Below are 15,353 nucleotides of genomic sequence, written 5' to 3'. Positions count from 1 at the left end.
TAATGAATCTAATTTAATTTGATTTGATTATTTACTTGGGTTGGGTATGTTTAAGTTCATGCTAAATATTATAGGTCCTTTATATTAGAAAATATTGTCATAGATCTCTAATTAGATGGAGTATCATTTATTATTTTGTTTATCACCATTTACGGTTGGTAATTTTCATGTCATTGAACCCTAAGGACGTATTATGCACCTTTCAATTTGTGGCAAGATTTGGGGTATTTTCTGAACATTTATAGGTATTTAGTAGGCCTGCTTAATCGGTTCTCCGCTTCTCGGGTACCCGGAATCGAAATCGGAACCGGCCGGGTAATTGAGGAATCTGTAACCGGAGAACCGGTTCCGGTTCCGGTACCGGTTCTAATATTTTTCAAAATTTTCGGTTCCGGTTCTACCCGGAACCGGATAATATATTAATTTCAGATTTTTAATTTTAGTTTTAATAACATTTATTTATTTTTTACTTAAATTACAATTAATCCTAACTTCCTAAGGAGCCAACAACTATGGAGTACATATTTTTCATTTGATGTCTCCTCATTTTTTGTATTCAATTGAGTTAGAAATACATCAAAAGAATGTGCTTCAAATATAAATTCGTTTGATATGCTTTCAATTACTAACATATTGTATAGTTTATCCAATTTTTTTCAATTAACATCTATAGTGTATATTTTGATACACATCTATATCGTTAAGAAATACTCCCTCTGTCCACGAATAAGAGTCCCGTTTTTTCATTTTGGTCCGTTCACAAATAAGAGTTCCGGTTCATAATTACCAATGGTAAAGAGACCCCACATTCCACTAACTCATTCCACTCACATATCGTTTAAAACTAATATATACAAGTGAGACCCCTATTCTACTAACTTTCTTCCACCCACTTTTCTTAACATTTCTTAAAACCCGCGCCATTTAGAAATGGGACTCTTAATCGTGGACGGAGGAAGTATACGACAAAATCAAATACTACTACTTTGAAATTATATTGATTTATAGGCCTTATTGTTTTATTTGATGGAAGGTATTTTGCTGAGTGATAATAATGTAATAAAGATATTAAAGAATTGAAATTCCATAATCTGTGGACTAGGCTTAATTAGTATACCACTTTTGAGACGTAGTTGTGCATAAATCACATGATTAGTGGTCAAGAACTATATTTTTACTCCATGTTAAGATTTTCAATATTTTGATTTGCATTTTTGTGTGTTTATTTAAATTTATAGGTATTAATTGTTATATTTCTAGATGTTGAATTATTTAAATAAATTAAAATTAAAACTATAAATCGGTTCCGGTTCTGAACCGGAACCGACCGGTTCTTACCTGACCGGTTCGGAACCGGATCCGGCCGGTTCCAGTTCCGGTTCCGGTTTTAGGATTCATAAAAATTTGTAACCGAGTATCCGGTCAACCGGACCGGGTAGAACCGGAACCGACCGAATAAGCAGGCCTAGTATTTAGTGTACGAGATACTACAAAATAATTTTTGGCAACGCTAAAGTTACTGTTGGCCCCGCATTGTTCAACACGAGAACTGGCTTATATGAATTCTTCGGAATTTGGTGGTATTTGTAATTGAAGTGATTCTCGAACCCAGAATTGAAGGCAATATTCCATTTGTACCCCTCTCATTTCTATTTCCACCAAATTTTTGGGACATTTTAGTCAGCTGAACAGAATAATAATTACTTAAACCAAAATTGCCCAACAGTGAAAACATGACTTATTCATTCTACACCAAAGAAATTGAATCCTAAAAATTACGTAAAAAATGACATGTGTTCTCTTTTCTCTATTTTTTTCAAATTCTTTACTTGCTTATTTGATCAACTCCCAAAATGGTGAAATAATGTGTAATGGTTGATGATGAAGGGTAAATGTGGTATTGGATGCCACATATTCGAGCCCTGTTAAGTATATTTATAGTGGATTTGGATCCCCTACTGTGTGCATTCGACCATAGCTGGGGGATACAATTACATACATACTTTAATTAAAATATTTATATAATTTTATATAAAATAATGTGGTGCGTGTAACATCCTCTGCTGTAGTGGTGCCCAATGTTTACGGTTCCGACGGTTAATTCGAACCGGAATCTCGAAAATTTACTCGAACCGAAATCGTCGATTTTAGAACCGTGGTTCGGTTCATGTTCGAAAATTTCCAAACCAAAATCGTGCCGAAACTGCAAAAAAACCGCCGGAAAACCGTGAAATCGAGTCGGAACCGTCGACGGTTTTGAACCGTAAAAACTGTTTAAAACCACCGTTTTGGAACCGAAACCGATGGTTTTTGAAATGAACCGTAACCGCAAAACACCCTCACGATTCGATTTTGGTTCAACATTTTCCAAAACCATAACCTTGGGCACCTCTACTCTGTTGTGGCTAAATGCACAACAAATGATCCAAACACATTATAGTTGGCGAGATAGTTGGGTTTTAAGATGTACTAAGAAATATGCTAACAAATATTTTTTTCTAAACAAAATTAACATACCACTAGTCTGGTTGAAATCAACTCAGCGTATTATTAGACATGCTCTAGACTGTGCCTTATTTCAACAGACCACTAGATGTGCTTTGATTTCTCTTGGTTAATCTTGGCACTTATGCAAACTCAGCGGATACTCAACTAATGTAAGCCTGTGATTCCAACTCCAAACTTGATATATCATGATTTTAATTTCTTTTAAGTCATTGTTATTTTCATAGCTCAACAATTTCATTAAGCTGCTAATTGATATGAATATAAACAAAAACATGGTCAGATCACATTAAAAAATCAAAAAGAATTAAATAATCCCAAAATATATGTAAAATTCGTGTTTACTGTAGATGTATGGTGCAACTTGATAGGATTGTACTGTCTCTTTCTGTTCAACCCCACACTTCGCCAATGTTGGAGAAATGTTTGATGTTTCTGCTTCTTAGTGGTTACTCTCGATCACTTGGCACTATTTTGTCGACGAATAACTTCATGTTTCATGCACTAAAGTTCTCACTCTGCTAACAATGAAATTTACATGGACTGAATTGTCTTTCATTACTCGACCCTTGACCTATTAGATGAAGGGAAAACATCTTACCAATCGAGTTTTACTTTATCGTCAAATATCCTCCTTAATTAGAGGCGTTTTAGATATACTTTATATAATGAGAATTATATTAAAGTGTAAATTCATGCATAATCAAGAATAATCAATAACTATTACCCCTTCCGTCTGCGAATAGGAGTTTCAGTTCTTTCCAACACGGATTTAAGAAATGTTAAGAAAAGCGTGTAGAACAAAAAGTTAGTGGTATCGAGTCTCATTTGTATATACTCATTCAATCCCTTAAAAATAGAAACTCTCTATACTTTACCAATTTTACATTAAAATTCGTGTTGTTTAAAAAGTTCATATTTTTAGGAGACGAATGAAGTATTAGTTTTAAATGAAATGTGAGCTGAATGATTAGTGGAATGTGGAGCCTATAACAATTATAGTAAAAGTGAACTGATACTCCTATCGCGAATGAACCGAAATGGATAAACGGAACTCCTATTCGCAGATCGAGGTAGTAGATCTTAAAACTCATGAATATTAATGTATAGTGCGCAAAATATTACTAGTAATAAAGTGGTAAAATCGGTTGGCGTTGTGTTAACATTTTTTATTGACAAGTTTATTGTTATTTGTTGACATTAAATTTTGAAATTTATTGATTTAGATTTTATTTCGTAAGAAATATTTAATTTGCAATTGATTGATTACACCTTATATCATAGATATGCTAATATTAAATTGTTATCAAAATATACGACAATTTCAAATCAAAATTATCAAATGTCTTTGTATGATTATCATCAGAATATATTAATTAAGATATTGTTAGAATTCATATAAAATTACATTTAAATTGATATTTCCTCCGTCTTTCAAAAATACATAAATTTGTAAATGACATGAGTTTTAATGTATAATTGGTAAAATACTATAGATAGAAAAAATAAGAAAGAGAGAAGAAAAAAGTAGTGTTAGTGGATTGTGAGGTTCACATTATTAATGACGTGTAATTGGTTAAGATCTTTACATATTTACACTTGATCTAATTGTGGGGACAATCCAAAATGGTAAATCTATGTATTTTCAACGATGAATGGTGTATAATTTAAATTGAAATCTATACATCTATACAATATATAAAAGGGGAGTTCTGGAGAAATTTACAAGATTGTCATTTAATTTAAAATTATATTAAATTAAAAATATATAATTAAAGTCTAAAAATATGTGATTAAGTGGAGTGAGTGGGAGGTTAGGAGTATATCACTACTGATAAGACTCGTTTCATGCATAGGTTTAGGGTTAAAATTCTGTGCATTTGGGGCGCTGATCTATGTTTATGAGTTCAGGTGCGTAGTAAATCTGCTGGACCTAGGAGTTGCTGTTACCTGACCTGGCAGATGCAAAAGAGATGAAATTGAAGCAAAAATTAGAAGTCATCGTTCGGACCTAGGAGAATCAAAAGTTGGCGACAGGAGCAGAATGAAGCGAGAGCGAGAATGAAGCGAGAAGCAGATTATTTTAAAGAGTCTTACTCAAGGGCAAGAGCGTCAAATCACCAGAGGGATACCCTTGGGATCAGAGCCTCACATATATAAAGAGTTCAACCTTGAAGAACAAGACAGCCACTTCTACACTTTCTTAGCTCAAGCTTTCGTTTCATGCTTTAGTTTCACACTTCAAATTTCTCATTTCGTTTGCTGCGCACTTGGAATGGAGGATTCTGGCCACCGTGGTTCTCATCATTGTTATTTTGCTGTGTAACACCGCCTTGTGAAGGCGAAGAAATAATCTTTACTTGCTTTCGTTTAGTACTTGTTGGTTTTAAGTTTCATAACTCTAGTTCTTGCTTTGATCTACTGGATTCAGACCTATTTCTAGTTATTATGGAAGTTTATGTTGGCTTTTGTTGGATCTTGCTGAGTTGATCTTTATTTCTTGCTTTTTAGCTTTCGTTCTTGTTTATTGTTGGATGTTTGGAGCTGAAATCTGTTGGTTTGTTGATGGAGGTTGGGGATTTGCATATGGAGATGTCTGGATTTGTTGAAACGTGGTGTATTTGAGTTGGAGTTTCGCGTATTTGGTGTTCGTTGTTTACGTTGTGCATGATTATGGCTGTTTACTTTCTGTTCCTGCATCATTTAGGTCCAGTAGCGTAGATCTGTTAGTTTAGGCTTTAATTTCTCGTTTTGAGTCTAGATCTTAAGTTTGCTCTGTTTTCATGGTGTTTAATACTTTGTTTTATCTGCTATTCTCGTTTGATTCCCGAAGAAGATGAAGTTGTTGGTAGTTAGAACCGGATCTGCTTTATGTCAAGCACTTTTCAAAGCATGTACTTTACTTTTTCGCATTGTCCCCTAGACCACGTCGGTACGATCTGCTTTGTCATTTTACTTTTCTGCATGCTTTTCCAGACCCTGGTAGTTTAAGGAAACTTGTCTCTACCTTTCGCTTTATGCTTGTCTGTCTAAATTAGGAAAGTCTGTCTAGTTAAGTTTACTCCAGTTGTTTTAGAACTTTAAAATATCTCATTTCTCTAAGTCATGCATGTTCTTTACGTTCTCAGTTCTTAGACCCAGTAGGTAGAGTAAAATTTTTACTATCTCTCAGACCCAGTAGTTTTAAGTTCTCGACCCACAAAATTGCGTGGCAGCAGCCAATTCCTTTTCCCAAAACATCCTCAAATGCAGTTTCGTAACACCTTCGTCCTCGTGGGATCGATCCTTTACTTCCCTGTGCTAAGTTGTAGTATAGTGGGTTGAGGTTTTTGAAGGAATAGAGTGCACCCAACGACCCCTTTCTGATAGTTTCATGATCTTCTAGCCTCTGAAGTCTAGTCGAATCCTCTGGACCTGTTAGATCGAGTGATATATCACACCGCACGCATCACTCTATTAGGCTCTTCAACTACGATGGAAGTTTTTTTAATTTCATCTACCAATTTCACTCTGCATACCAAATTAAACTGCTATAGCCTCTCGATATGGCAGGTCATAGATGAATTCGACCAGCACGTCCATTTGGTCGAGATTGACATCGAGGAAGATCCAGAAATAGCTGAGGCTGCAGGAATCATGGGCACACCTTGTGTACAATTTTTCAAGAACAAGGAAATGATCAGGTTGGTTAAATTTGGAGCGTCGAAGATGGTATTTTTTGTCCCAACCATCAATATTTCGATTCCTTTATGGACTACAACCCGTTGCATTCGTCTCGGATATAGCACCAACCTAATTTTTCATATTATCTAGATAGCTTTGTGATGTTTTTGCTCATGCCGCAAGGATAATGAGTGCCTTAATCTTTCTATAATACATCGTTAGAATCTAAAACGTTGTCGTTGAGAAAAATAAAAAAAGGTAGTACTATGTTTTTGTTGATCATTGTTTTAATTTGAATGTGTAGGACTGTATCGGGTGTGAAGATGAAGAAAGAGTACAGAGAATTCATTGAAGCAAATAAATAAGGTGATGCTCAAGAAGATGTGTGACTCAATTTTTATGTGTTGGAATTGTGCATTTATTTGCTGAAGAAACAGAAAAAGATATACTATTTGTTTTGCCATTTAGATCGTATATTTTGAAATAGTCTTATTTAAATGTACAAACCAGGTTGAAAGTTCTGCAATTTGAGTTTGTTTACTATATCTTGATGAAGTCTGAAATGCCCTTTTTCAACTACAACCAATGTCATGTGTTGAATTATTTGCCAATTTTTACTAAATTTGTTAGTATCTAATTGTTGTTTACATATATATAATCATTTTTGTTTTACGTAGTGTATATATTATAAAGTAAATTAAGATCTGTGCATCGCACACGTGGTATACTAGTAATTATATAAATTTAAAGTTTTTAGATTCTTAGAAAAAAATAGTTATTTTAACAATAAGTTATATTATTATTTTCAATCTATACAATATATAAAAGAAGAGTTTATGAGAAATTTACAAGATTTTCATTTAATTTAAAAAATTATATTAAATTAATATATATAATTTATAATCCATTAAATGCGTGATTTAGTGGAGTGAGTGGGAGGTTGTGATGAAGTGGAGTGAGTGGGTACTATAATTTTAAATGATTCGCTAGGAAAACTGCCTGAGGAAAATGAAAAAAGGTTTTGGGAGTGAAACGGTTTTAAAATAGGATTCTCTCATATTATTACATGGGCTATAAATATGTGATACTGAGTATTTGGTAGCAACAAATTCAATCACACATTCAAATATATTTTTATGCAGAATGGAGATTTAGCGTTTTTATTCTTACTATTGGAAGAAGCTTCATACTATATGAGTATATGACGATTCTTCGTATTAATCGGTGATTTGCATCATTAAATAAATATGCGTTTCAACCTTAATCTCTTCAACAAAGATTAATAAGGGAAGAAGAAGTAAGGAGAAACGAATTATGTGAGGTGAAGGAGTCTGCAACGACAATGGCTAGGTTGGAATTCTAAATAAAAATATTTTTTGTCCTTTCATCGAATGCATGTGGTGTAAATTGTTTGATTATTTAGTCTCATCTTATGCTTTGCTCTACGGATAATTATTTTAATACATATTGATTATTGATTTTGTGCATTGCAAATTGATTTTGTTCCTTATTGTAGTTTTAGGTGAGGTGAGCACAGTGGCAGAGGGAGGTGGTAACACAGGGGTTCGAATGACCCCCCAAAAATTTCAATATTAGTATATTATATGTATTCATAGTTACAATATGTTAACTTAGCACAAGTGGTAAGAGTCCTCGCCTGGCATCTCTCCCAGCCTGAGTCCGAATCTCATCAAGATCTTTTTGACTTTTTACCATTTTCAATTGTATTTTCACTATTTTTTTGATGTTTTTTTATATTTCTTATATCAATTATACACAAAAAGTTCATATTTTAGTACTATTATGTACTCCCTCCGTCTCAAGATAAGTGACTCGTATTCCTTTTTGGGGTGTCCCACTATAAGTGACCTATTTCCATTTTTAGCAAAAAGTTATCTCTCTTACTTTATTCTCCACCTACTTTATTCTCTCTTCTCTCCTCTACTTTTCTCTCTCTCATACTTTACTCTCTCCACTTTAACTTATTTAAATACCATTCCTTAAATCCCGTGCCCAAAAGAAGTAGGTCGCTTATCTTGGGACGGAGGGAGTATATATATAGAAAATTTTAATTTTAGTATTATTTTTTATTTTTGGTATATTATTTAATAATTTATCATATGACTCGTACCCCCAAATATAAATTCCTGGATCCGCCACTGGGTGAGCGGCTTTAAAGATGACAAACGAGTTATTTTACCTATGAGTTCTGTTGAAGAGTGACGAATTATAAATGATTGAAGGTTTTAGTTTATATTGATAAGATTGATTTTAATTTTAAAGTTAGCTTAAAAAGAAGTTTAAAAATAAGTTTTAAAAATGATGAGTAATTATCCATTGTGTTTAATTCTTTACCGTGAATGATTTTTAACTTCCTATTCCACAATTTAATGTTTAAACATTATATTATGCGATTTGTTTTAAATTTGTTATGTTTCAATGTTGATTTGTATAGATTTTTAATTCTCATATAACTAAAATCGTTACTCATATGGTTCATTGTCAATGTTGACTCTAATTTTATTTAATTAATTTAAAATTAAAAATTAATATTTTAAAAATATATTAATCTATGCTATTATACTAGTTTATTTAATACATCACAGTTAAAATATGTAGTATTCATTAGTACTTATTTTAACGATTATTTTGGATATGTCTAGTTATTTTTGAAATATTTTTTGGATAAATCTAGTTATTTGTTGAATACATGAAATGGATGTCTATACTCTATAACCAAATCGAGATCGAATGAATAAAATAAAAAAAGTAATTCGACTTCGATTAAGATTAGATTACTAATCATATGAACAAATCTGTGAAATCATATAAATTGGCAGTTGATTTATTGTCGCATATCCATAAATTTGTGTAATCACATTTTTTGGCATCATTCATTCCCTTAAAATTCTGTAGTATTCAGCAGAGCATATTCTCCTCTCTAACTCTCCCCTTTTCACTTCCCTTTCTATCCTCTTCGTTTTCTTCGTTCTGCATCGTACAGAAGAAAATTTGTTGGTTTTTTCGCGTCTACACTGCTCGAATTATGGATCTATTGTGCTTGCATGTCAAAAACAGCGGCTTTCCGCTAAGGAATTCGTTAATCGAGAAACCCATTTGCTGGAATTCCAGAAACTGTTCAATGGCTGTTGAAATTAGGGTTTCCAGGAAGGAATCTTTGTCGAATTGCTGTGGGTATCGATCGATTACAGTCAGATCCATGGGCAAGAAGAATTCCGGAAGTTCTAATGGCTCCAATTCTAATTCATCGTCTTCCAGTTCTGGTAAAAACATATTATTTTTTATTTTTTTAATTTCTATTGCGTTTATTTTTCCCGAAAGAGGATATGTGTGTGTGTGTGTTTGTGTTAGTGTTCTATTCTGACGAAAGATGAGATTTTGCTTCTAATCATCCCAATTGATTTTAGGCTTGTAAAATCTCTGCTTATTGACTTTGTTTGGTGTGAGTTTGTAGTTGTAAAATCAGACTGCTGTTTGGCTTTGTTCTTTCCTATTGGCGTCATCTATGAGCGTTGTGATTGAGTTATTACTAAGAATGATCAGAAGTGGTCAGTTTGATATGGAATTTGTTGATCACTATAATTGATATATAGCGCTCAGTCTTAAAACAATGATCTTGTGCATATGCAACCAGAGACCAGAGTAAGTTCTTATGCTAGTCTTTGGCTGACTATGGAAGCAATATAGATCTAACCCACAAAGTGAATTGAATTGGTAGATGGAGGTGGAGCATAGTTTAAAACTAAATGATTGATTTCTACTTGGGAAACCGCTGGTCATTTAATGTACTTATATGGTGTATATTCGCCCAACTCTGTGGCGCCAGGTACTAATGTCTCAGTGGATGAAATCATTCTTGAGGCAAATGGTTCCCAAAATGCTTGTAAACATTATAATCTCTTTTCTGGAAAATAAAAAAAGTTGATCTGGATGGACTAATGTAAGTTCATATATGCAGTTGTGAAGCCTAAATTTGATGGATGGAGTAGTGATTTTTTTCCTGTGGTATTCTTCATCTTAATTAATTATTTTTTGGTTTAGCTCGTAGTTTTGTATTAAAACCAAAATCTACAATGATCTATCCTGAGTGCACCGTGCACTGCTGAATTTTCATATATTTATTTGTGATCGAGCAACCAATATTATTCTGCCATTGTGGTAGTAAAGCTTGCTAAGACGACTTCTGCAGTATTGTAGCTTATCCATTAGCAAGTACAAGAGAACAAGTCTATATACGTGAAGCTCGATGATTCTCCACCTGTAACATGATATGCAGATTGGGAAATGTTCATTTTATAGAACATATAGCTTTGTGATGCAATAATACTCTCTTGTAGCGCTGTTGTAACATGAATCGCCTTATAAGTGCTACCGATGTATTCTTAATCTGAATTCTTTGTTTGTATCTTTGTATATTTACCACAAAGCTGTAGGCATGTTGATTTGTGGTTCTCTTCTTTTGTCCTGCTGAAGTTATTCTTGAAGCATTCAAATTGAGTCTACACAAGTTAAAGTTCTTGCTCTTGTTATCTGGTTTTAATTCATGTTCTGTGAAATACCTTGCATTATTTGTCAGAATGGGAATTTCTGCTGCAGATGCTAAATTGGTATTGCTGAATATTTGTATTCATTTGACGTAGAGAGATTTCTCTGCAGGGAATAGTGATCAATCAAAAGCTGGCGATGGTCTAAAAGGCAATAATCCACTTGGTGGCCACAAGTCTGGTGACACCAGCTCACCAAAATCAAAGAATAAACCCTTGGATTGGAGGGAGTTTAGATCAATGCTCTACATCAATGAGAAGGTATGGTTATAGTTCCACGAAACACTGATTATTGTGGTCAGGACCATTCACTTTATATCACATGTCTCAGTTAATGTATGTGAAATAATTATCTTAAGCTGTATACTGTTTAAAAACATGGAAATTGTATTCCAAGATTTTTTGACTTAAAATTAAAATCTTGTGCTGTAATGTTCCTCCAGGCTGCAAATGCAGAATCTGTTCATGACCAAGATAAAATTGCCCCAGCATCAGAATCTCTCCCCCTAAAGTGGGCACACCCTATTTCAGCACCTGAGAATGGTTCTATCCTTGTTGCCACAGGAAAGCTCGATGGAGTTCGCACCTTTGAGAGAACCGTGGTTCTTCTCCTCAGATCTGGAACGAGGAACCCACAGGAGGGACCATTTGGGATCGTCTTAAACCGACCACTTAACAAGAAGATGAAACATATGAATCCCACCAATGCTGAGTTGGCAACTACATTTGCTGATTGTGCTTTGAACTTTGGTGGACCCCTTGATGCAAGTATGTTCCTGCTAAGAGGTATGGAAACCCGTGGACTTGCTGCTTTTGAGGAGGTCATTCCTGGGGTCTACTTTGGCTCCCGTAACAGTTTGGCTGAAGCTGCAGCATTGGTGAAGAATGGGACTATTAAGCCGCAAGAATTGAGATTCTTCATGGGATATGCAGGGTGGCAAATGGACCAATTGATAGAAGAGATTGAATCTGAATACTGGTATGTTGCTGCTTGTAGTACCAACTTGATCTTTGGGGATTCACAATCGCACAGTTTGTGGGAAGAGATTCTGCAACTAATGGGAGGCCACTACTCTGAATTGAGCCGCAAGCCTAAGCATGATATCTAGTTCATCCTACACTCCTTTAACATAAAATTGACTCCAGCATGTATGGAAAGATCGCCCTAAATGTACAGGTATTAAACATATAAGTAGATATTCTTCTTTTTTCCTTGTTCTTTCTATGTGTGCAATGGTTAGAGGTTAATTGTCCCTGAAGCACAATAAGTCGAACAACCTTTGTATTGATGACATTTATTCAAGCTGCTGCATCTTATGTTTCTCTTATATGATATCTATATAAACTTTTCTTTACATATTACTCTGTGCAGACCATGGTTCTTGTTAGAAACATCTTTAATTTTGCTTGTCATTGTTAACATAACATTTACTATGACCTCTTCTACGCACATTTGCTTAAAATTGAATTCTTGGCATTTGAAGGTTCTAGTATTTAGGCATGTTCATTTCTCCCTGCCCAGCTTTGTCTCTCCTTTTGCCTTGGTGTGATTTGCGCAACGCCTCTTGAAGTTGTCTCTCGTGCTCTTTTAGCAATTCGTCCGCGTTGCCTCCTTGAGGTATCAATGGCCCAGACCGAAATATCCTCTTCTTCTTAGCAATGTAATCCTGTTAATATAAACTAGTTAAACTATTGACACCTCATTACCATCAAAGGAATAGAAAAGTTTCCAACTTACCATCGAATCATTATTAGACACGCCCTTTGCACGTAGTTGAGAAGCCTGTCGGGCAATTGAATGGTGAGCATCATCTTTTTCATTCTGAGAGGACGTGTTTGGGTCATGAGAGCATGTCTTCTCCAAAGCCGCTCTTTGCTGCTCACACCTCTTTTCAGTTATGACAGAGATAAGAAATGATAATGATACAGATTAAAGAGAAAAGACAACTTACATGTTCAGCTCCGTCGTCTATTACAATCTCTGCATTTTGCCTGAGATAGTCGTCAAAGTAGGCAGTTTTTGTTCAGTTATAGTATTAGACAAATCACCCTTGGTTTTAGATTTATCAAACCATGAAAATTTCTATACATACTATCAGCAGCTGAGATTATATTACAGTCTGCTAAAGGGCGAGTGAAGACAACTTACCTTCTTGCTTCCTCTTCTCGAAGCTTGGCATCGAGCTCCTTACATGGTGGATATTTGGGTAAGCTAGACGGATCACAGGGAAGAGGGCGTGAAGTGAAGAACTGAAACCATGAAAATTCAAATTTGTGGTATCAAGAAGAAAGAAGACCTGAAAAAGGCTCAACTAGAGCTAATAGAAAGTTAAGGTACCGTGCTTTTGAGTGCAGAAGAAGCCGTGCCTCTGAGTGCTGGGTCAATAGAGAGAAGCGTTTCCACCAGGGCCAAAGCCGACGAAGGGAAGTGTTTGAAAGCTTCTGCAACACGTCGTCTGTATGGCCTCCGTGGCCTAAAGCTAGTAGCCTGAGGTAAATTTGATTTCCCCCAATACTCCTCTGATGGTGAACCACATAGTTTGAATATCTTATGCATTTGTTCCACCTAGAGTATGACATGATGATCATGTTACTAAGACTAGGTGGTCTAAGCCAACCATATTTTGCAAGGAAAAAAAAAAAGCAAAGAGCACCTCGGTACTTCCGGGCATGATAGGCTTCCCTGCAAAGAGTTCAGCAATAATGCAACCGACACTCCACATATCAATCTCTACTCCGTACTCCGTTGCACCCAACAGTAGCTCGGGGGCTCTGTACCACAGAGTTACGACATGGCTAGTCAATGCCTGCTTCCGGTCAGGGCCAAAGGATGTTGCCAGACCAAAATCCCCGATTTTAAGCACTCCATCATCACCAACTAGAAGATTTGAGCCCTTGATATCGCGATGAAGAATGCCTCGACTATGACAGTGTTGTAGTCCTAGCAACATTTGCCTAACATAACATTTGATCTGCACCCATATATCATATCACAGTATGTGTCGCACAATAAGGGGGGAGAATGTCGAAAACGATATGTAAGCCATATTTCTAGTACACACCTGAGCTTCGGTGAATTTGACCTCCAGTGATGCTACAAGTCCAGCAAGATCGTGCTCCATGTACTCGAACACAAGGTACACGCTCCCTGAGATCCTCGATATCACAAGAGCTTCGAGTTTCATCACATTCACATGGTCCAACCTCCGAAGCATGCAAATCTCCCTTGCCATGAACCGGACACTGTCTGGATCCATGTTTGAAAATCTCACTAGCTTCATTGCTACAATCTTATTCGTTGTTAGGTCACGCCCCCGGTAAACAGTACTGTAAGTCCCTTGCCCTATCTGCATAAACATGGGAACATGATTCTGTTGAAGAGTATGATCACACAGCATAATAATCCATAGGCAATCCTAATGAAACAGTAAAGCACATACTCTGTTCAATTTTTGGTACGAACGTGGACTCCTCGGAGTCCAGCCATGAACGGCCTCCCCAGCAACGGAGGCAAGCCACGAGGGCCATCCAGCAGCAACCTGCTCGGCTTTGGCACTGTGTGGTATGCCTCCGACTCTACACATAGCCTGTTGTCTTCCATCTGTTGAACTAATAGTTGCTGAATGCCTGTGAGGGCCACTTTTAGGCCTCTCCTTGTAAATAGCAGTGCTATTATATTTAGGATGATCTCTAATCTTTTCTACTTCAGGAACAAAATCATGTACATTTGACTGTTTTGAACAAATGCATCCCATCCTTAATTCCTCAATAATCTTCTTCTCTGTTATGCAGAATCAGCCATTAATGGAACATGAAGTTCTGCTACAAAATACAACATGAAATAAAAAAATTTCAGAAAAAAACTCCAAAATTCGAACAACATGAAAGATAGATAAAATAAGGAGAGAAACATGGTTGTTACATGTAGGTGAGTCAGAGAGCTGAAGATGACCATTTGCTCCAAGGTTTTGATGCATATTGCTGAAATTGGAATTGGAAAGAGAGAGAATTAGGAGAGAAACATGGTTGTTATTGGTGCCTAAGCATCTTCTTCTCTATTTTCAGAGAAAGACAGATAGATTATTTGGTTTGATTCTGTTGGAGAGGAAGTGGAACTGCCAGACGTGGGCTGCAATAACACTTTGGTATTATCACATTTTATAATCAACCATCATCTACTTTTTATTCCCCTAAATCAGAATTTCAGACGTTGTGGCTGAGTTGGTCGTTTCAATAATTCTTAGACAAATTTGTTAGAATATATAGGTTTCTTAGCACCTAATTTTTTTGCAATTTTGTTAACTTTTTTGTAGTTTTGTTAATTTGCGAAATATAGAAATTTTTCAATATATTTAGAATTATGTAATGAAACGGTGTAGGAGGACCGACTAATTTAACACAAATTCCTTATTTAGTTGGCAGCCATGCCTTTTATTTATTACTCTCCTATTTCTTAAAAATAGAAACTCTTCCTAAAAACAAAAAAATTTCTTTTAAAAAAAAGGAATACCATAATCCACTAATACGGTATTTTCTTTTCCTCTTTTTTTTTTTATTTATATTTTTCTATTACCCTGTTTTATTTGTCCAATTTTACACTTAAAAATCCACGCCATCTCC

At 35.4% G+C, this 15,353-nt stretch overlaps 2 protein-coding genes across 5 annotated transcripts; one reads left to right on the top strand and one right to left on the bottom strand.

Annotated features, from left to right (window-relative positions):
• Positions 1–9,034: 9,034 nt before the first annotated feature.
• On the top strand, positions 9,035–13,227 carry LOC125193013 (UPF0301 protein CCA_00630-like). 4 transcript variants are annotated; one of them, XR_007171512.1, is made up of 4 exons: positions 9,035–9,452; positions 10,846–10,994; positions 11,177–11,910; positions 12,906–13,227. XR_007171512.1 is itself a non-coding variant. In XM_048090713.1 (3 exons), the coding sequence occupies exons 1-3, from the start codon at positions 9,215–9,217 to the stop codon at positions 11,840–11,842; spliced, it is 1,053 nt and encodes a 350-aa protein (XP_047946670.1). In that variant the 5' UTR covers positions 9,035–9,214; the 3' UTR covers positions 11,843–12,092. The 4 variants fall into 4 exon arrangements, 1 of the variants encoding a protein (XP_047946670.1); XR_007171511.1 differs by having other exon boundaries at positions 12,853–13,226; XR_007171513.1 differs by lacking the exon at positions 12,906–13,227 and adding an exon at positions 12,218–12,338.
• LOC125193011 (probable serine/threonine-protein kinase At1g09600) lies at positions 12,028–14,924 on the bottom strand. Its single transcript, XM_048090709.1, has 9 exons — positions 14,656–14,924; positions 14,174–14,555; positions 13,796–14,080; positions 13,388–13,705; positions 13,072–13,299; positions 12,883–12,983; positions 12,686–12,725; positions 12,472–12,609; positions 12,028–12,400 (listed from the first exon to the last, which is right to left on the bottom strand). The coding sequence occupies exons 2-9, from the start codon at positions 14,486–14,488 to the stop codon at positions 12,221–12,223; spliced, it is 1,605 nt and encodes a 534-aa protein (XP_047946666.1). The 5' UTR covers positions 14,489–14,555; positions 14,656–14,924; the 3' UTR covers positions 12,028–12,220.
• Between the last annotated feature and the right edge of the window lie 429 nt (positions 14,925–15,353).

This window comes from Salvia hispanica, chromosome 6 (assembly GCF_023119035.1).
Source record: "Salvia hispanica cultivar TCC Black 2014 chromosome 6, UniMelb_Shisp_WGS_1.0, whole genome shotgun sequence".
In the NCBI taxonomy this organism is placed as follows: domain Eukaryota; kingdom Viridiplantae; phylum Streptophyta; class Magnoliopsida; order Lamiales; family Lamiaceae; genus Salvia; species Salvia hispanica.
This window is presented reverse-complemented; position numbering and strand designations above follow the sequence as displayed.